The sequence below is a fragment of the Drosophila elegans genome, unplaced genomic scaffold, assembly GCF_018152505.1.
Source record: "Drosophila elegans isolate 14027-0461.03 unplaced genomic scaffold, ASM1815250v1 contig_520, whole genome shotgun sequence".
NCBI lineage: Eukaryota > Metazoa > Arthropoda > Insecta > Diptera > Drosophilidae > Drosophila > Drosophila elegans.
In genome coordinates this window covers 1,664,087-1,684,632 of record NW_024545903.1, presented here as the reverse complement: position 1 = coordinate 1,684,632, position 20,546 = coordinate 1,664,087, and the positions used below count along the sequence as shown (strand labels likewise).

Below are 20,546 nucleotides of genomic sequence, written 5' to 3'. Positions count from 1 at the left end.
GATCATTTTCAAGCGGTAATTTCCAAAAGCCAACAAAAAAATATTTTAAAATGATGTGCTCCTAAAATTTTGAGGATTCTTTAATCCCAAAGTACAAGCAGCTTCACGAGAACCTTTACCTCAACGGAGTGAATTAAAATTTAAGACCTCCGTCACTCCAGCCGGAATAATCAGGAAATGCATCCAAGATTCCAAAAACGAGGGAAGCCAATCCGGAGCAGGGCAGCTATCCACTTGGCTAATCGCAGGGCCAAGCCGAAAGTAATTATGGCCGTGTGCATTTTAAAGTATAACGGAAATGCCGACGCACAGGACATCTGGCCTGCATTATCGTGCCACTGTTCCCAGTATGGGATGGATTTGGTTGGATGTAGATGCCATCGGGGGATGGGGACTGCGCAGAATCAGCATCCACAGTTGTCAGTTTCGGGGTCTCCAGCAAGCTGGCCACATTCAGCTCCCATCAGTTGCGCGTCGGGCTCTTAACGGAACGGTTCACCAACTCCGGAATGCGGTTCCCTCCGAGATCGTAGTGCTAGAGTGATAGAGTGCTAGAGGACCCACACCAATCCTACCTGCAGGTGTTTGGCGCCAAGTTGCCCAAGAGAGACAAATTGTTTATCTTGTGTCAAGTGCTGCATGGCCACCCACTTTAGCTCCAGTGAAAGTTTGTTGTCGCCATCGCCATCGCCATCACTAACGCCATAGCCGTTGCCACTCCGGTGGCGTTTTGTGGCTGCCGTCTGTGGAAAGTGCCTAACCGAAAAGAGTTGGATCCGTGCGGTTTCGGGGAGCCGAAATCGGATGACATTATCTCCCAAGAGCCGCGGGTCTGGTTCTACTGGGTCTGGTGGTCGTCGGAGCCGAGTGGAGGTGAAGTGGCATGCGGCCGGGCGACTCGACTCGGAATTAAAAGCAGCGGAACAAGGCGTCGCACCTTAGGCATGCATCTTTAATCAGGCCCCAATGAATTTCCGCGCGAAATGTTTACGGCCTATGAATAAGCAATGAAATAAGCGCTCCCAGGCATTTGTCATTTGGCAAAGTGAAAATTGAAGTGACTGTGAATATAGCGACAAATAGCGACAAATTGCGACAAATGTGCTCCAGCACCTCGGATTAAAGCAAGTCTAGGCAATCTAGGCATAATTTCTTCTTAACTAGGTAAATATTGGGTCACGTTCGACAGTGTATGAAATGTGGGGGTGGCTCTTTCACACCTGTTACGACTTAATTACGGTTGGGCTAAGTAACTTAATTATTCACCTGGAATGCGGCTTGGCTGGAGTGGCTCGATGGCAGTATATTTGCCAAAGCAGAAGTACAAATAGCCAGCGGGGAAAATGTGTGTGTCCAAGGGCCCTGAAGTCCGGAATACGGAGTCCAAATACCAAAGTCCAGAGTCCTCAGTCCTCAGTTCTCGGACTAATTCCCCTCGAGGCTGGTCAAATCGGAATCTTTGGGCGGGGCAGTCATATAAACGAGAATGAATGAATGTAATTGCTTTTGATTTATCTCACTCTCATCGCCGGCAGAGGCAGTGGGCGGGTACTAGAGTGGAAAGCCATTTATTTGGTGATTTCCGCTCCGACCTGGCAAAATATAACTAATTCTGATAAATTATTACACAGATGATTATTGATGAACACCAATTTATTAAGTCGGCGGTGCGGTTGGGGGCTGTACGAGTATGTAGGTGAATCGAGGTCCATAAACCTCAACCTCAACGTCGACTTTAACCTGAACCTCAAAAACCTTTCTTTGGTAGAACACAAAAAAAGGGAGTGGAAGTGGAATTTGGAATCATGAAATTATTTATGAAGGAATGCCTACGAGGGAGAAAAGACCTTTGGCATTGCCATTTTTTGGGTTTGCGGCCAACTTATTCGAGAATAAAGGGAAAAGTTTTACTTTTTGTGGCTGAATTATACATTTGGTTGCATATTTGCTGGCCGAATTACAAGAAGGACACGTCTATGAATTTGTTTTCGCCCAGCTTTAAAAAGCCAACTTTCCTGGGTCAGGGGTCAGGGGTCAGGACACCCAAAAATTCCCACAGGGGACGTGGCCAGCGAGTAACTATTTTGTGCTTCATTACAAAAGGGGAAAAAGTCATGAATACCAGATTAGGTATATGATTAATGGTGAAAACTGACTTGTTCTAGTTCGGCAGATTTAAAATGCACCCGCCCATAAATCAATTTCTGAAATGCATTAGCACAGTGCAGCACTGCGGGATTTTCGATTTTGCGGCTTTGATAGCCACATCGATTAATCAACGGCACTACAATGGCTCTCCGCGAATCTGGAATGTGAAATCGGTGAATAAAATCAGGTCCGAGGACAGTGCTTTTGATTGAGTATTTCGTACAGTCGATTGAATAAACAAATTCTTCGGGTCTATGCGGCCTTCTTCACTCTCCACGGTTTTTCTAGTTAAAAATACATTTCTATACTTTCATGCACTCGAAGAACGAAATGGATTTCGCAAATGACTTTTAATTAAGAAGCGAATTTAACATTGAAAGCTATTGAAATAATTTCTACTTTTATTGTTTATTATTATGATATTATACTCACGATTAGTAAAGCAGTTTCATAAAATAAATAATTTTTTTTTATTTTACATTTTTTTTGAGGAATTATAAGTTATTCTAAACCGCATATTGCGGTTGGAAAAAGCACTTTAAGAATAGTATTGTGTTGTATGGTAATTTTGCGTACGTCAGGGATGTACTATTAAAAATGCAATAGTTTAATAGTTTTTTTTTATCGTTAACGTTTTTGTTTATCCATCAAAGGAGTTCTGCAATATGCAACAATCGAATCAAAGCCATTTCATGCTTTTTTCCAGTGCAAGAGGGCAGAAAAAATTGTTCCATTATTTTTTGAAATTAATTGGCCAACGCTTGTGAAACAATTTCCGGTCAGGAATTCCTCTAGCAGTTAGCAGGCAAACACGGTCGAAAGGGGTTGCGTTAACTGGTGGATAGTGGATCGGTGGGTTTGATGGGTTTGCTGGGTAAGGACCGGGAATTTTCCGTTTTCCGTTCTCCGCCCTAAGGCATTTTGAATATTTCATTTTCGCATTTCCATATTGACCAACTGGTCAAATAAATTCGAGGAAAACAAATAATAGCAACAAGAAACGGGCAGAGGGCGTAAAGACTTTTCAGATGGCAGATGAAAGGGCATTGTGTCGCCCCCAATTTCTGGTGCCCTGCACTTGATCCGCTATGCATCGTCCGTTCGGGATTTATGAATGCTGGAATGTTGACACAATGCCCAAATAATTCAAATGTTGTGCGAATCTGCTGAAATATGTTATACATTCATTTACATGCAGATGCGAGCCCTTCGGCTTTTAGACGGATTTGACACGTAGCTGGGAAAATGCAGATACAGAATTCAAGTGGGCCCGTTTCGCAGGATGAGCAATGGCTGCAGGATGGGTGTATATGAGTGGGTATGGAAGGTGGATGTAGATATGGATGTGGATATAGATGTGGACGTAGACGTGGGTGACGGGCTTGTGGAGTTTACTGCCTTGCCATGCATGTGCGAGTTTGTTTGTGTTGTGTGTATTTGCATTTCCATTTGAGTTTTTATTTTTCAATTTTTCTGATGTTACTGTGACTGCAATATTCGCTTGAATAAATTATCCAGGTGAACATTGCTCTGCATACTAAAAGGCGGCATATGCCAGAACTGACTTTAAATCAAAAGGATATGTTTTTTGTTAACTTAATTATCTTCAATTGCAGCAGTTTGACAATTGCCTTGTGTTGGGAATATATTAATTTCCGTATGGCAAAACGGGGCGGGGGCGGGGGCGGGGGCGGGGATCTTCCTGCAAGATAACGCCATTAATTTGGATTACAATTTCATGTTTCATGAAGTGGCGCTCGGTAATCACGACTATCGCCGAAATCCCCTTCATTGTATTCAAATTTCTTTATCCCCTTATAATGTCCGTCCCAGTTTCCATAATGTCCCTGGGCTTACTCTCCCCTATATCTCTATTCTCGTCCACCCTACTCCCCCTCAACCCCTCAACCCCTCGTAGCCAGCCACTGTCGCCTTCTTCGTTCGCTTTATGGTTCATGTTCATGTCTTCTTTATCTAAATCATCCAACTGTGTAAATATTTGCCTCGCTTCCTGCATTCCATCCTCGTTATCCTTAAATCGTGCGTGCCGAGCTATACAAAGACAAGCGAGTGGGAGCGAGAGGGGCTGCAAGGTGGGAGCGAGAGGGGAGGCGGCAGGAACTCGAGGAGCGGGAATGAATAAAGCAAACCAGCCAAGCGCCCAAGCCATCAGCCCACCGATCCGAAGTCCCACCGACCGACCGACCGACTGAGTGAACCGACCTACTCTACACTGGGTTAAATTTTGCATAAGAAACACAAGGCGGTCGCTGTTTTTGCACAGTGGAAAAAGCAACAAAAAACTGCAAATGTAGAGTAGGTAAGTGAGGGAAAGGAAACTTTTAAAATCACATCTGCAATTTCAAGTGAATATCAAATTAAAATATTGCTTTTTCATTCGCTTTAACGGCAGGTACAACTTTTTTCATAACCCTTTTTTCCTTTATTGGTGATATGATTTAAATAGTATAATTTAATCCTATTTAATCCTACCATATTGTTGTTTTATTACAACAATATTTAGCTTTTAATCAAAAATAAGCAGAAAAGAATAGCATTGAATGCATTGCAAAATTCTTCACATTTCACATTGTAATATTTTACGATTAAATACATAAAGAAAATCTGACCCTAAAAGTTCACGTACAAAAATAGAATGAAAACATTTTTAATAGTTAGCAAAATATTTAAAAAAGTTAAGGCAAAAAAGCCTTAAAATGTTAAAAAGTTTTGAACCTGCTTTTGAACCTTAAACATTTACTAGTTCCTCTATGTAAGGTTTTAAGTCTTTCTAATAATTTAAAAATCCTGCAAATCTAGTGAAACAGTTACTTTATGAATAAATGGTTTTTATTTTAGTAGTGTACATTTTAAAAATTTTATCTATGTTTATTTTTTGACAAAAGCGGGAAAGTAGACCCCACTGCACCCATCCATTACATTTGTTTAGGCAAGACAAATATAACCCCTTTTTGTCCCACTGTGCGTAATTCCAACGGTAAACAATAATCGCAGCATTAATCTGAAACTGTGCACAAATCCGTCAAACTTAGTTGCGCAAGCTGGGAAAACGCCAGAGACCCAGAAAAGAAAAGCGAAGGAGACAAGCACGACAACAACAACGAAAACAAGGAGAAGAACACAAACATTGGCGGAGATTTTTGGGCGCTTGAGCTGTCATTAATTTTAAGAACTTTAACCCACTTCCGCTCGTTATCGGCCGTCCATCAATTTTCCAGGTGCCTTGGCTTAAAACTCAAAAAAAGGGGGAGAGATATTGCCAAACAAATAGTTGAAATCATTGTGAAAGGCAATTAAGCAGCGTGACAGAGTGTTTTATGGCACTGAAAATTATACGACTTCTTAGAGTTTTATGATGTTATGCCCGGGCGGAGATTCTCAATCGGGAATGGATGCTATACAGAATTTAATGGGGCGCACTGGCCAATTATCCCTAAGCACAAGGAATCGGGGTCACCGATTACGCTCCAACCGACACTGAAGTGTACATCTATAGTACGTTCTTCTCGGGAAACGATATGAGATGAGTTGAGTTTTATTTCAAATACGGGGTCCCTCTTTCATGTCAGCCATATTTGCTGACTGGGGAAACCGATACTCGACACTCGAAATGGGGCAAATGTTTGGTTTCCACAGATGGATGAATGGCTGGATGGAGGGCACAGGATGAGAGTCAATCGCTGACGGCACTGAAACCCAATCCGCAAACGGCTAAAAGGAAAAGGGCCAGGGATCACCGGCAGCTGCAATCAATATTCATAAAGATTCGGCAAAGTTCACTCCACGGGGTTAGACAAACTTTCGATTGTCTTTGGGGATATGCGTAGAAATCGCTACCAACTTTGCCCGGGCTTATTTCATTATGGAACTTATCAACAGATTTGAAATAAAATCCCCCGCCGCCCCCGCAACTTTCTTAAGTATTTACAATGTTGGGGCGTTTTTGTCAGCTGCATTATGATAAAAATTTTCCAAAGTTTTCCTTAAGCTTTTTACACGGGCTTACCGCAAGATGTCGACTGAAGGGCCGATCAGGGGCGGGGCTCTTGAGGGCGGTAGAGGGGGTGGGGATGCTATGGCTTAGCTGAAAACTTGAAAGGGACGAAATCCCTTTGGCCTCAAACTATTATTACATGCTCATATAGATTATTCACATTCTTTCACTTTGCAGTCACCGTCACCGCAACAAAAGCAACAAAGGATGGATGCCAAAGCTGGCTTAAGTGCGCTGGAGGAGAGGTCCCTGAAAGGTTCAGGTATGTGGATTATATAATTGGCGACAACTGCCGAGAATTCGGCAAAGTCGTTCACACAAACTGACTGAGGCGTACAGTGTGGTTTTGAGTTTTAGTAGGGCTTATTGAGTTTTGGAAAGCGCTCCATCCATGAAGATTTTAATTAAATCGTATTTACCAGTAGGTGCACAATTAAATACATGTAATCTTATTACTACAATAAATTACACATGTCTTTAAAGGAATTAACTATTTTGCCCAAATATGTTTATGGTTTTTAAAACCTAAATATCTAACAACTAAAATAGAGTGAAGTTTAAGTTTGCAAAAATATATATCATTTATATGTTAAATTAATATTTAAATTTTTAATTTGTATTTCGTTTAAAATTGTTGAATTAAAATTATTAGTTTATTATAAAAAAGTAATTTTCAAATTGATATTATCAAAAAAAAAAATTAAATCCTTAAAATATATAAAAGAAAATGTTGGAGGGCAAGTTTTCTTAGATCAAAAGGAATTCTACTAATGCCTACTTTACCTACCCTTTTTGAACTTAGTTTAAATTTGTCTGAACTATCTTATCTGATAGTTTCTATAATATCAATCTCCGTTAAGGAAAACAGATTTGTAGAATTCCCAGAAATGTCAGTCATCGATTGGGTTAAGCTTATCGCTGAATCAAAGTTACGATTGAATCTACTTTCTTTTTCTTTGACCAAATGGCCCGAATGTCCCCTGAACTGTGTTATAGTTCCGAATGACAGTGTATATCCCCGTATAAGTAGGAATCGAATCTGGTGGAGATGGCAGGGGGGTGGAAGCTAAGGAAAGACAAACAGAGCTCAGAGTAGACGAAGAAGAAGCCACCACCGTTCTGTTTAACCAACCACCCACACCACCACCACCAACACCACCACCACCTTCATATATGCTCTGAGGGCATTTAGAAAGACCCACACTCACATCCACACTCTTCATCTGAATTTTCCGGCTCCACTGGATGGAGAAAATGTGAATTTTTTCTGCTATTCCACCTTTTCGACTTTCGACTTGTTTACGCAAAAGTTAAGGAAGGACATAAAAGCGAGCGGGCATCCTGGCATCCGTCGTAAAAACTGTCGCCGTCACACTGGCTGATACCGATAGCGAGGAGCGCCCATTTCTAGAAAAACCTGCTTGGCTGGGGGTAAATTTAATCATAAACACACAGCAGTCGATTACGTCATGTGCGAAAACAAAACTATTTGCCGACTTTGCCTTTGCCTTTCATTTGAACTCAAAACTCGCTCGATTCAATCCGGGCACGAGCAGTTAAGCTTTAAAGAAATTGAAAGAAATACAAAGAAATCAAAATAGAAAAAAAAAATAAAGGAAAGCGGAAAAGGACGAGAAGCGTTGGGATATATCCATCAAAGCTGACTTTTTGTAGCCGCTCCCTTTCGAGTTGAGTCTAATCCGAGCAATACTGGAAATTTAAACAAAAAATGGCTACATTGGATTACAGATTGTCGCCGGGGCGAAAGTGGGGCGGCGTGGAGAGAAATGAGCATAAAAAGGGGATATAATAAACAAGCGGAGACATAGCAGTAGCGGATGCTTAGACCCCGACCACCGACGACATGTAAGCTGCTGGGCAAAAGTTGACTTTTTTTTTGTCCTGCTGCCGCCCCGGTTGTGTTTCTCTTTTATGATTATTTTTACTTTTGTTTTGGGCTAACGAGACGCATTCCGTGGTAATCCGTCCCCGGGGAAATGTTAAACCAAAGGGAGCCGCCGGCAAAGGTATCAGCGGTGTCCTGTCGAAAATCGCTTAAATGGACCATCAATGGTTCGGCCACGAGCCGAGAAATTGCCAAAGACATTAACACTGACGAAATGTTGATTAAACTGGCAGGCCCTTTGGGCCATCTTGAAATGGTCAACGGTCAATGGTCAACGGACAACGGACAACGGACAGCGGACAATGCGGGACGAAGGGAAATCTCTCGCTGTGAAATTGAATAATTTGCGAATACACATTCATACACTTGACTCCCAAGTGACCTTTGTCTAAGTTTACTCAGAGCAAAAATGTGCCTGAAATTGGTGAGATTAAAGGAAAGACAGTTCAATTATTATATTGATTTAAAGTTTTCACTCTTAATAAACCAATTGCCTAAATCTAAGAAAAACTTATTATTCCAAACTCAAAAGTAACTTTTTAAGAGCTTTCTTTTAGCATTTTACTCTCTGCCGATAAAATATACTTTTGAAGTATGACTTGACCTTTTCAAGTTCTTTATACATGAAATATTTATACCACACAGTTTCTGATATAAGTTTCTTATAAGTATTTTGAAGGGAAATTTCGAATGGAACAAACACTTAAGTTTGAACTCATCTTTGCACTCCAATTTTAGTTAGTCCTTTTGGAACAGATATGGACCCCTAGGTAAATCTCTATAACAGCAGATAGTTTTAAATGGAGTCTTAGATGTCATAGCTAGAAAATCTCAGCGGACTTCTGTCCCAGAAGTTCCTTGATTGCTTAATTCGGTTTTTCTCCGTGCAGGCAGGTGCCAGAGGTGGGGAAAATAAAAGGCTTATATATCATGCCCAAGACAGCGTCATCGCCCTGAAGAGGGTTTTCCCAGGCATTTTCCAGGGGTCAGGGGTCGGGGGCTGAGTGTGTTGGCTCAAGTGCCTGCCCCCAGGGCAGTGAATGAGGAAAACGGAGGACTTGGAGGACATGGTCGAAGGACTGCGGACTCTGGACCACTGACTCCGCCGTAGTAGGCAGCAGCAGCAGCCCAGGACAGTGTTTTCCGCTTTTCCGGACGAGCAAATGACCCGGAAAGGCCAACAGAAGGCGGCGCGCAAAAGGAAAATGTGGAAAATATGGCATCGGCCGGGTGGGCGGCGGCAAACAAAACTCACGGAGTAGGCAACAAAAAGTGGCAACGGAAACAATTGCAGTGACTGAGCAAATGTTTAGCAACCTGCCCCGAGGGAGAAATGGCGGAAAAGCCAAGGAAATGCCGAGGAAAAACAATGGGGGAAGAGAAGGCGGGGGCGCAGGAAAATGCTATAGTTTCTAAAGTCTGTGGCTGCGGCAAGTTGATATTTAAATCTGATTTACACCATCAAGTGTTTAGTCAAGTGCTTGCCATTCAGGACCTGAATCGCTGCCAGGACTCGCACTGCATTCTGGCTGCAAAATGACGGCGGGGAATGACGGGGTCACCTGGTGGCCTGAAATGCATACCTAATTACGTTAATGGCCGTGCCGGCCATAAATTAGTGGAGATTAGGCGGCGGCGGCCAAATTCGCCCGCACCTTCTGGCCAGGACCGAAACTTTTGCCAAATTGAACTGAAACTGGGCAGAAAGTTTCGAGCGATGCGGGCGCAGGATGACATAGTTATTGCCATGCGATGGCAGTGAGCGAAAAGTAATTATTATTATTATTATTGCTCTTTCGAGCAGCGCCGGTAAATCAATAAATTTACATAATCATTGTGTAAAAGACCAATTAATGGTGCTTTAAATACCAGATGGGCAAAGGTATTTTTCCACACATTACGCTGCCTGCCCTGAAAATATCGTTTAATTAAAACAAATATGCATAGATTACTTTAAACAAAGGCGGGCGTAAAAAGTTATTTCAGGCGAATTTAATTGCCGTTGAAACGTCGCTAATTGAAAAGTCCGAGCCGAGGGAAAACAACACAACTTTCGTTTTCCCCTCGAATAAGCATGACACGCAATGTTGAATGAAATGGAAATTAATCTAATTTTTGCGGGACAAGCGGCCACAAGGAGAACACGGATATCCTTTTAGGATATTCCGCCTCGGGCTGATGAACGTAATTAATCAAGCCGAAGTATGAATACTGATTTCCCAGGTCGAGAATGGCATTCTGTTTTGTTTTCGAGGCAGCATAAATATTATGATGCTGGGGTCCGCAATGCCAAACAATTAACACAGATCTTTGCTTTCACCTACTTGCAATTCTGCCACCGCCTGAAATAGCACCTGCCCCGCCCTCGCCCCCCTCACCCGTCACCTTCCACCACCCACCACCCACCGCCCACCTGGCTGAGGCCCATCAGAGTGCACTTCGCTGACAACTGCCAGCTACTTATGCATGTTGCTGCCACTGACAAGAAATTGCAGGAGAGACAGAAAGGCCGTCTGCAAGAAGGTTGTGGGTGGTGGGTGGTGGTTGGTTGGAGGTCGGTGGCGGAAAGTGCGCGGTAAGCAGGTAAAAAGATACGGGGGCTCCCAGTGATGTCAGATGCAGATTGCCAAACGGAAAGCCTTTGAGTAATGCGAGTTTCATTTAAATATTTTGAATTTTAAAATTGTTGCCAACCGTACTTTTATGCACTGTAAACAATTTTCTTTTTCAAATTTTTAATGACTAAACTTCTTAATATTAGGTTATTTTCAAAATGTTATATAGGTTTAGTCAATTGAAATATTTGATTAAAAATGTTAGTCAAACTCTTACCTTGTTATTTATTAATGATATAAGCCTCCTTTAAAAAATTGACACCAACATTTCGCATTTGATTAAAACTATAATTAAATGTTAACAAAATTTAGGGTCATCTCCCGAAAATAACAATAAATAACCATATTTTAGCAGTGTTTTTGCATATTTTAAAACTCCAGGTTGTCGCAAGCTCTAAGCTTGCAATACTAGTTATTTTGGTCTAGTACACAAACACTTGCCAAGGAATAGTATTAGCATAGAAAATGCGAGTATTCAAAAAGAATTGCAATCATCAGTCATCAGTTACGAATACCAATTAAGCTATAAAACCGCTAAGGTGACAGCACTGTTGCAGGCAAATGTTGCATTCCATGCAAAAGGCAACGACAAAAGGTGTTAAGAAAGCCATTTCGCCTGCTAATGAGTGACGATGCCTCTGAGTGTGTGTGCGAGTGTGTGTTTCCCAAGGTGTGAGTCTGTGTTTGCTCCCCTTCGCTCTCCACCATCCCCTCTCGCTCTTTCCAGCGGGTGTTTTTGTTTGTGTGTACCCGTGAGTCCTTGCCAGGACTTGAGCCCGAGCTGAAGAGCAAACAAAAATGTTTTCATGTTTGGGCCTGTCAACAGATTTATCCAGCCTGCCCAGCCCTGCCCCTCTTTTTCGGGTTTGTATCTGTTTGGGTGTGTGTGCAGAAGCATTTTGCTTAATTAGTTACAAACAGCTGAAACTGAGAGAAAGCCCCGAAGAACGAGAGGCAAAGAAAGGACTCACACCTATATATATATATATATATAGTCGTCTTTAAGGCTCCGCCAAATGTTTACAAATGTCGCAGCGTCTGCTGCGGGCAGCTATAGATAAAGATATTAGATTGGAGATACTAGTTACAAGAAGGATGCCAAGATGCGGATGCGAGTGCGGATGTGTGGGCAGGTGACACAAGTCAGCTCGAGATAATCCGATGAACTTGCCGTTTGTAGCATACTTATGGGGGCAACTGATGGTGTGAACAGTGCGCAATATATACATACGCACATTTATTCACACGGCAGCGTTCAGAAAATGAATGGAGTAATCTAGAAGTCCTTCCACACCATTTCAATGGACGTAATGTCACAACTTAATTAACTTCTAATAAATACGTCTAAATAAAATTAAACGTCCCCAAGTTGCGCTTGAAAAAATAATTCATAATTTTCGAACATATTTGTAATGTATTTTGAAAAAGATTTAAATTAAAAAACAATTTAATACTTATTGAGTTAATTTTTTAAAACTATTTGTTTGTATTAACTTATATTTGTTATTGATTAATTTTGAATTTTCGAGCAAAAATACTAGTTTTCACTAAACTTCGCGGCGCTTTATATTTTTTATTTTATAAGTTCATATATGTTATATATTCATTACACAATTTTTATACAAATATAATTTTGTTCATTTGATTGCTTAAACTTTCCACATTTACAAGATTTTGTCATTTGACCCAATTCATGTTAAATTAAATTAAACTGACATGTACATACCATTTTATTGTAAAACTGAGTTACATGACCCATAAATTTCCTCAATAAGACTGTTAGATAATTAAGTTTAAAAACGAGTATAAGTAAGCTAACCCAATTAATGAACTTGATGACTGAAGTTTAGGAACTGTTTATTACCTTTTTTCCCCCTCTTTTACTGCACGAAAGTAATGAAATATGAAAGGGTGGATACTTAATACTTTCAATTTTCGTTCGCTAAAGTAACGAGATTTTCATTTCTTTAATTACTGTTGTTCAAACTTAACGTGAAGGGATTCAGCACTAAGTTTAATTACTCGTTAACATTTGGGAAATAATAGAGAAATATAATCTTTATTTTCTACTTTTAATGCTTCTGAAGCATGGAATATATTTCATAAACTTGATACTTTTGTGGTATTCTTTTTTTCCGGTGGGCGCAGGGCATTAAACATTTTATTTCTTACATCCTTTGGCCATATAATGCGCCACCATAAAGTTAAATTGCACGTTTAATTACACGCTCATTACGCTGAATGCATTTTCCCGTTTTCCCTTTTCCATTTCCAAACCGCAGAGAAACTTAAAATGCTGGACATCACTCGCGACAAGCCGGTCAAGGTGGCCGTCAAAGTGGCGGTTCCTGTGCGGGATCACCCAAAGGTAGGTTGAAAAGGAGGCAGGGATGAGAAGGACCCTGGTGTGGAAACCAGTTAACGGAGGGTAAACATTTTCATTGCATCTTTGCATCCTTTGACCGGCCGCAACAGTTCAATTTCGTGGGCAAGCTGCTCGGACCCAAGGGCAACTCGATGAAGCGCCTGCAGGAGGACACGATGTGCAAGATGGCCGTCCTGGGACGCGGCTCGATGCGGGACCGCCGGAAGGAGGAGGAGCTGAGGGGCAGCGGCGACAGTCGCTACGCCCACCTCTTCGAGGACCTGCACGTGGAGATCTCGACCTTTGCGGCTCCGGCGGAGGCACACGCCCGGATCGCCTACGCGCTGGCGGAAGTGCGCCGCTTTCTGGTTCCGGTGAGTAGAGTCCACTCCAGTCCAGTTCACTCCAGTTGAGTGCCGTTGAGCTGGGCAGAGCGACCGTATTTGGGGCACCCCTCTCGGCATTGTTTGTGTTTAATACCCATTAATGATTTACTTTTCGTCCGCTCCACGAGCAGGCAAATGAGCATCTTAAAGTTTGCCGCGACACGGGGCTTAAAGTTATGCCAACGGGTAGTGCACTCGGAAAAAAGTGTACTCGAGCTTGGAAATACATTCGAAGAATATGCAAGCACTCAGCAAAAATGGTTGTCTTTGAGTCAATAATATATTAACATTTTTGATATATATTTTGGTCTTTAGCGCATATTAAAAACAAAAACATATCAATTTTCAAAACTCAAGGGTTAGAGTTGGTCGCAGTTCCCTAAATACGTTTCTTACTTTTTGTAAAACGGACCCCAAAAAATAAATTTTAAATTTTAATGTCAATATGTTAATCATATCAAAAATTTACTAAATAGAAAGCTAAGACCTAATTGCGGAATGCTTTTACTTTTAGAATAAGAGTTTAGTTTATACAAAATGTTAAATATATTTTATTTAATTCAGTTTTATAAATTATAAATAAGAGCGTTGGTTTTTCATAAACAAATTAGACTTCCATAAATTAATTTCATATATCTCAAAATTTCTATATTCAACTTTTGTAGTTAGTGGTGGTTTGCTCGCTTTTAGGATATATTTTCGAGAAAGTCACGTTTGATGAGCACCTTTTCTTTCAACTTAGGAAACTGTGTTTTGCTTGTACGAAAGTTGTCCGAACTCGCTGACGACTTTAATTAAAGTCAAATTTGTGAAAGTCATGGCAAATAGTTTTGAGAGTGTAGGTTGGTCTGGAGCTGCGCGGACTCCTCCAAGGTTGGGCTCGTTATCGACTTCAGCTTCCGTGTTCGCGTGGCATGCAGCAAGTTTCCTGCTCTCCGCGCTCGCTGACTAAATTGCATTGTGCTGTAATTACATTTGCCACCCCCTCGGCACTCGAGAGGTGGGCGTGGCTCGCCCACTTCGTCCTGCTTGGCCCTGGAAATGGGAACTTCTGGCTGGCATCCTCCTTTGGCCATTGTGCGGCGCTCGACACGCCATCGTCGTCACCATTGCCATCGCCAGATCGCCATATCGCCATAACGCCATGGCCAACACTGCCAGCTTGTGGAGCCATGGTGTGCGAAAGGGGATTTCCCTTTGCACCCCTGGAAACTCACCCCTCCACTTGAGACACAAATGTTAACCGTTTACTATCTGCAGCCTGCAGACAGGGATACAGGGATACAGGGATAGAGGGATACGGGCGGATTGGGAGTCCTGCAGGCGGCAAGTCCTGGGCATCATCCTCACTCGCCCGGCGCCGGCATACTTTATTTATATATCTTCTTTAAGATGCAGGCAGAAACGTGGGGTGTGCGCATGGAGCAATTTAAACGGAATGCCGGGTCATCTATCTGGGGTATCCGGCCATTGCAGTGCCCGTATCCGAGAGATGGGGCGAATTACAAATGAGCGCCGTACATCCTGCTTATTGCAAATTATACCTTGAGACCCCATGCTTTGATCTATAATTTCCCACAAAATTCAATTCGCACCGCCCTCCCATTGTTTTGAAGTCGGGGCTTAAGCAGCCCTTCCTTCACATCATCCACATCCACATCCACATCCACATCATCGTCTGCAGCAGCAGTTCCAGTTCAAGAGGATCCGGATGAGCTCGAAGCTGGGGTCGGGTAACCTAATATATTGACATCCTGCCCGACCTTTGACTGGCAGCTGTTGGCAACATTGAAACTGTGTGTGCTCTGGTCCCATCCAGATTCTCGCCCTGTGAGTTATTCCGATCTGATTACACACGACGAAAATTTGCATAGAAATTATTTGATATCACAAACGCAGGGCGGCGACGAAAGGCGATGAAAGCAGAAACTGTTTCAATTTAGATAAATTGCTGGGGTTACTTTGTGTGTGTGTGTGTGGTTGTGTGAAGGTTTTTTTTTATTTTGGCTGTGAAGTCTGTGCGATTCTGATCTGCGACATATTTAAACCTCACCCACCTGGCGGGAAATTGTTTATGGCATCTGCAATCACGATTTATGTGTTCGCCAGCGAGTGCCATAAAAACGTCGTCTTGTGTGACAGTTTTAAGGATACTTAAAACCTAGGAAATGGGAGTGCCGCATACATATGTTGAATGCGATTCAGAGATTTTCATAAACAAGTTAGTTGGTTAATGGGGTTGATGAAATGTGTATCTACCGGGTTGGAGTTTTCAGCGTGCGTGTATCCATCGCATCCAGGCCCACCGCCATACCGCCACCCACATAATTGCATTAAGCACTCACAGATACCCAGATACACACACTCATGTACCCAAGTGTGTGTGTGTGTGTGTGTGTGTGTATCCCGGGGCCAGAAATGGAATCCGCTCAAAGGGTGTTCCGCCGGCGACACATGAAACGTGGCTGCGCACAAACTTTTAATTGACATCCAATAAAATTCGCATTTATTGCCAGCGACGTCGGCGAGGGAAACGTGAATTAAATTTAATTGTCCGACTGAGGTGTTCCAGTGGCATCACCACTAATCCCCCAAGCGATGGACAGTATCATTCTTGCCCCGGAATTGCTTTACGCCGGAAGGGGCTTGGATAAACTTGTGCCAGAAAAAGATACTCTAACTATACTCAGTGAAGAAAATGTAGGTCTTTAATCAGGGGCAAACTTTGGCAAAACCTCTCTGAGTTTAACAATACTTTATGCAAGTAAGCTAATTCTTCATTGAAGAGCCATATTTCTAATTGTCACATAATTGACTGTAGTGTGCTTCAGGAATTACTTATTATATTATTAAAATATAGGAATTTAGGAAACATATTTAAAGAGTAATATTAGTAGAATATAATAACACGGATAAAATAAACTCTAGTCATACGATAGCTATATGCTATTATTAATTTGCCATAATTAATTAGTTTTAATCTCATGAACTTAAGAATTAAACTTAAACAAGATATAACGAATGTTATTTGCATACCCAATCACATTTCCAACTGGGTTTGGTTGTGGGTTTTCATCTTAACACTTTCTAAGCTACCTATGGGACCTAAAGTCCAATCCAATCTCATCACTGAATCGCTCATCTCTTGAACGCAGGACTACCACGATGACATCCGCCAGGAGCAGATGTGGGAGATGCAGGCGCTGACGTCCACGCCCGCACTGGGTGCCCACTCGCTGGAGGACTCGCAGAGTCCCACCATCAATACCAGCAACCAGGTGGGCGGTGGCGCCACCACCTCCTCCTCCAGCGGGGCCAGTGGGCGTGGCCTGGGCGGCGGACTGGCCGACATGGACACGTCCAACGATGACAAATCGGACGATGCCAGCGGCATGGAGTGCCTGTCCGCAGTCGACAAGCTCGACTGCTCGTCCAGCTGCGCCAGCCTGGGAATCAGCGGAATCACGACCATCAGCACGACCAGCTCCGAGCATCCGCATCCGCACCAGCACCAGCACCACACCCACCTGCACCCCGCACACGCCCACGGAAACCAGCAGCAGCAGCAGCAGCAGCAGCAGCAACAGCAGCAGGTGCACCACCACCAGCAGCAGCACCACCATAGCCATAGTCACAGTCATAGCCACCAGGCGCACTTCCACCAGCTGCTGCAGCAGGCCCACGGCGGAGCAAGTGCCGCGGCGGCGGCTGCCTGCGGGGAGCATCTCTCCGGACAGGCGACTCCTACGACGGCGGCAGCACGTAAGTGGACTCCGGCCGCAGTGGGCTCGACTCTTAATTGGAAATTACTGCTCAGCTGCCTTTGATGCAGTGCATGACAGAGCCAATGAACACAATCCAGCTACAGTCGAGAGTCGAGTCCATTCAAGCTGTAATACTCTTTCAGGGGATGATATGCACTTAAGCGGGACTTTACCTCACTATATTATTTACGAATTTACATATTTAAAGGTGGCGTTTTAATGCCACATCTTAAGTGGCGACTTTCACACGAACGTTGTTGCATGAAATTCAGAAATAATTTCCCACAGAAAAGTTCAATCATATTAAAAAAAAATGTTTTTATTTTAAAATAAATGTACTTACAGCCAGTCCTTTCAGATCTTATATCTCTTAAGTAAAAGGAGATTCAATACATTTTGTTTTTGGTTAAAATTAAGACAGTACCAGCTAGTACACAAATTTTAAACTACACTCAGTAAACAAAATTAATTGATTTTAGAAAAAATTGACTTAATTTGAGTATTAGTTGCTTAAAAGTCATATGGAAGGCTTAAATTTATTTCCTAAATTTAAGTCCTTTTTCCCTAAAATCAAAGAATTTTGTTATCTGAGTGAACCACTCCCAACAATTATAATTTAAAGCATACCAAAATACATTTGTTGGAAAAAAGTTTAAAGTGTAGAACTCATAAGTACTGATTACTGTCATTGAATACCTTATTTTTCTTTAATTAGCATTACGCTTTTAATTGATTTCGAATAGGAACCCCCTTTGGACCTTCTTGCAATGTCAAAAACTTGAAACAGAATTAATTGGCTTTCGAATTAGTTTGTTGCAGACCAAAATTACAGTTTTGTTTTGAGCACCCTAACGGTTGAACTTAATTGTGATACAAAACACAAAGGAATCTCTCCAGAAGAGCATTCTGAGCTTCGGTTACCAAAGCCAGTCTCCTACTCCCTTTGTTTAAAGTAATCCTCCAGCTGCCACTCATCCGGTTCCCGTTCTCTGACCAACAGTGCACACCACAGCCATGGCAGTGGCACTCCAGCATCAGTTGACAGCCGCAGGAATCGGTGGACTCCTGAAGCCGGCCACCGGGGTGGGGGCCACCATGGCCGGCCTGCCCACCACCCAGGCGGGAGTGGGAGTGGGCGTGGGCGTGGGTGCCGCCGCCCTGCAGTTGTCCGGCGACGGGGAGTCATCCGGATCGACGCTCACGCTGCTGGAGCCACCGGGCACCGCCCTTCTGCATCCCGCTCTGCGCAACGTCAAGACCATCAACATAGGTGAGTCCTGGCAGCTGAAGCTTCGCTTCCTCAGCTAATCTCGATAAGTGCGCAAGGAAAAGTCAAAGGCAATTAAGCTGTCGTTCAAAACATAGTAGAAATGGTTTTAGCTCTTTAAGAAATCATAGAAAATGGCAAGTTTAGAAAGAATTTCATATTTAATTTAAGAACCTTTCAATTTTGTATACAACTTTTTAAGGAAACATAAATTTGAACAACAGTCCAGTAATTTGACAATTGTGAAATCGATAAATATAACATTTTAAATATCCAGAATATCATGTTCTCTTTTCTATAATTGCAACAGCTTGAATAATGACAGTTTGTAAACAATTTAGTTTGGTACACATATTAGTATTTTTCCTAAACAACTTTGTCTATGATGTGGAATACTTATTATTTGAACATAGTTTGATCAAAAGATATTAAAATCTACAGTTTAATACCGATATATTTTGTATTTATGGGTGCTAAAGAAATCTTTAGGTTTTTCAAATCACTAATAAGGTTTTTTTTACAATATTTATATACTTTGAAGGTCCAATAGATTCATTTTGAGTTCATTGCATAGTTTCAGAGAACTCAATAAATTATTTCTATAGCAACCCATTAATTTAATGTAAAAAAGGCACTAGCAATAACAGAATGTTGGTGATATTTTTATTCTGTGCATTAGGTGGCGGATTGGGAAGGAAGCGCCCGCTGTTGGGAGTTCCCCGCTCCGGAATGAACCCCACCAAGCGGACGGTGATGAGTCTGCTGGCCAGGGCCAAGAATTCGCAGGCGCTGCACTCGGTCCGCCAGCCGATGGTGACGGCCACCAGTTTCGCTGAGTGAGTTGCCCCCTAACGGAGAGGAGCCAGCACGTACTCCGATTGCGAAGAGTTAACGGGGAGCGGGGAACTTATTTCAATTGACTTTGTTCTTAGACCCTTGCAGATGCTGGCCTCGCCCTTCATCATTCCGCACCAGGCGGTGGACCAGCCGATCCTGGCGCTATCGAAGGAGGGCCTCGCCCAGGGCGTCTAACCCAGTGACCTGCTCCACTTGCGGCTGCCCAGATAGACCAATCTGACCGAATACCACCTGCCCCGCCTCCCAGCAAGAATCTCGAGGGGATTACCCAATATTACTAAGCGATGTTGGCGCAGCTGATGCGCACTTTCCACGTAGTAAGGCTATACCGATCTTTAGGGACTAACTGTGAACTTATCCGAGCGAAATCTCGAGCTCGTGCTACACGATTTTATTTTTTACAGAGAATAAACGGAGCGTCTATTTGCAATGCGATGTTTTATTTCCACAGATGCAAGCCTAGGCCAATAACAAAAAAAAAAAACAAAGTCGAAACGTTCGATGTAATGGAACAGAGTTTAAACGTTAAACTAAAGAAATTGAAACCTAAAATTAGTGTCAAATTAAAATGAGAGCAACTTCAATAGAAATAAATGTAAACGCAATTACTTTAAACAAATTACTTTAAATAAATATACACACAAATACGAATGCGAATGCAAAAACCGAACACGAGTACCATAAAAGATATATATACAAGACATACGAACACGTATACAAGCATATACCAATATAAATATGTGTGTACTTAAATCTATATTAACTTAAGATTAAACCAAACCAAACCAAACAAAACTACTAAATTAATGAGATAATACAATAATTTTAATGTATTTTAACAGCCACAAAACGAGGACAAAGTCAAGCCGAAAATAAAAGAGAAGAAAGGAAATGGAAATGGAAAGAAATGCAAAGAAAGGAAAGTAGAAGGATATAGAAAGTTGAGGTAGAACCCCCGATCAGAGAGATCCCACCGCCTTCAGCTTGCGTTGCCTGATTGATTCCACTTTGAGTCCCCTCAGATCCAAAGCTACAGCTGATAGATATGATAGTTCGGTTTCAGTTTTAGAACGGAAAGTTTCAGAACATCGAAAGCAGCGATCGCCTATAGAGTTATATTTTTTGTTCAGATTATATATACACGCACTCACGGATAGAGTATGGAAAGGTCTATGATCTGAGTCTAGCTAGATGTTACATCCCCTCCACTTCACTGCGATGC

General features: G+C 42.3%; 1 protein-coding gene across 2 annotated transcripts; it reads left to right on the top strand.

The window, feature by feature from the left end:
* The first annotated feature begins 479 nt into the window (after positions 1-479).
* On the top strand, positions 480-19,754 carry LOC108134643 (RNA-binding protein asd-2). Of its 2 annotated transcripts, XR_001773830.2 has the most exons (9): positions 480-1,164; positions 6,341-6,425; positions 12,967-13,052; positions 13,160-13,423; positions 16,591-17,197; positions 18,200-18,469; positions 19,146-19,302; positions 19,399-19,641; positions 19,729-19,754. XR_001773830.2 is itself a non-coding variant. In XM_017255032.2 (8 exons), exons 2-8 carry the CDS (start codon positions 6,371-6,373, stop codon positions 19,496-19,498), a joined length of 1,539 nt encoding a protein of 512 aa, XP_017110521.1. In that variant the 5' UTR covers positions 480-1,164; positions 6,341-6,370; the 3' UTR covers positions 19,499-19,754. The 2 variants fall into 2 exon arrangements, 1 of the variants encoding a protein (XP_017110521.1); XM_017255032.2 differs by having other exon boundaries at positions 19,399-19,754.
* Positions 19,755-20,546: the final 792 nt, after the last annotated feature.